Raw genomic sequence first — 1,426 nt, 5'->3', positions numbered from 1 at the left:
AGATCAGCTGCAGCTGATCAGCTGCAGCTGATCTGTGAGTATGTTTGTGTGTGAGAGATCTGGGTTCCTTTGCGTCGTCTATTTTTGTAAAATCTGTTCGTGTTACATTTCCTGAAAGTGTGGGTTGATTTTACTGCTGTAAAGGCTGTAAAGTTTGCCTGCTGTAAACCAGTCTGTTATAATAATCTGATAATCTAACCTGAATGTCTGCACGGGCAGTGGCTCCTTCTGGCTCTGTCCTCTCATCTGCAGAACCTCTTTAGAAGCCTTCCTCAGCCTCCGCTCTGCTGCCTCCTCTTGACGCTGCTCCTGCTTGCTTTGGCCAGCCTGTGTGTGTGTGGAGGGGAGGGGGGGGGGCAGTCAGCTGCTGCTTCAGGACCAGATCTGATCTGCACACCTGACACTTACCTGTCTCTGGGCCTCTCGGAGCAGGTGGCGGAAGCGCTCGTCCCTTAGGGCCCAGTTTGGGAGCTCCGCGGCCTTGCTGGACTTTGGCTCCTCCAGTCGCAGCTTGAGTTCTCTCAGGGCGCTCAGCTCCTCCATCAGCTGCTTCTGACGAGTCCTGCAGGCCTGGAGATCCAGCTCCAGGTCCAGGGAGGTGCGTGTTGGCTGCTCAGCCAGGGAGGAGCGGTACGATTGCTGCTCACACCAAGGTTATAATAGCTTAGGATTTTTCATTAAAGTTTAATTTTATTTTATTGTGATTTTTTTCTTTTAATTCAGTTAGTTTTAATTAGTTTTTACAGTGGATTTGCTAGTTTTTATTAGTTATTGCATTTTTAATGCTTAGTTTTAGTTTAGTATAGTTTTTATTAGTTCTAGTATTAGTTTTTTATAGTTTGAATAAACATATTTGCCAATGCATCCTCCAGCTTGTGATGTTCCTGTGAGTTCACTAACCAGCAGCTATTTGTTCACTAGTTAAAGCAGTCCTTTATAGCAACACCTTCCTAAAATAATTGTGTAACTCAGTTTAGCCAGCTAAAAACTTGGGTGATTATTTTAGGACAATGACTAGAGTCTCTATCATGGTGCTTGTTTTTCACAGGAGCTACTGAGAGAAGCTAGCGTGTCAGATAGTCATAGTTAGCCATCCTGTGTGAGCTTGATTCATGCAGTTTTTCCCTTGACAAGTATCCCACCTGTTTTATCACCTGTTTCCACTACAAGACACTTGCTTTGATTTCTCTCGCACTATAGTCAAAGAAATCCCAAAGTGGACGTTGCTGCTTTCTCTCAACTTTTGTTGTCGTCATTTAGCAGATGATGCTGAGCAGCAGATTGTAAACAGGTGTTGTTATGGACAACAGCTAATGTGAAACTACTCAATTTGAGAAAAAAAAATTAAAAGATCCACATGACTCAAAATAAATTGACAAACACTAAAATTAAAGATATTCTATCTATAATTTCAGTTAGTTTTAGT

The 1,426-nt window shown here is 42.8% G+C and overlaps 1 protein-coding gene across 3 annotated transcripts in view; it reads right to left on the bottom strand.

The window, feature by feature from the left end:
* Positions 1-1,426, bottom strand: part of wwc3 (WWC family member 3) — a 100,800-nt gene that overhangs the window by 5,932 nt on the left and 93,442 nt on the right. For all 3 annotated transcript variants that reach the window (XM_014001011.1, XM_014001022.1, XM_014001017.1), the window contains exons 20-21: positions 409-639; positions 200-327 (exon numbers count right to left, since the gene is read on the bottom strand). In XM_014001011.1, coding sequence (XP_013856465.1) covers positions 200-327; positions 409-639 — 359 coding nt within the window. The remainder of the gene's footprint in view (positions 1-199; positions 328-408; positions 640-1,426) is intronic.

The sequence above is a fragment of the Austrofundulus limnaeus genome, unplaced genomic scaffold, assembly GCF_001266775.1.
Source record: "Austrofundulus limnaeus strain Quisiro unplaced genomic scaffold, Austrofundulus_limnaeus-1.0 Scaffold8, whole genome shotgun sequence".
In the NCBI taxonomy this organism is placed as follows: domain Eukaryota; kingdom Metazoa; phylum Chordata; class Actinopteri; order Cyprinodontiformes; family Rivulidae; genus Austrofundulus; species Austrofundulus limnaeus.
The sequence above is the reverse complement of the archived record's forward strand: the minus strand, read 5'-3'. Positions and strand labels throughout refer to the sequence as shown.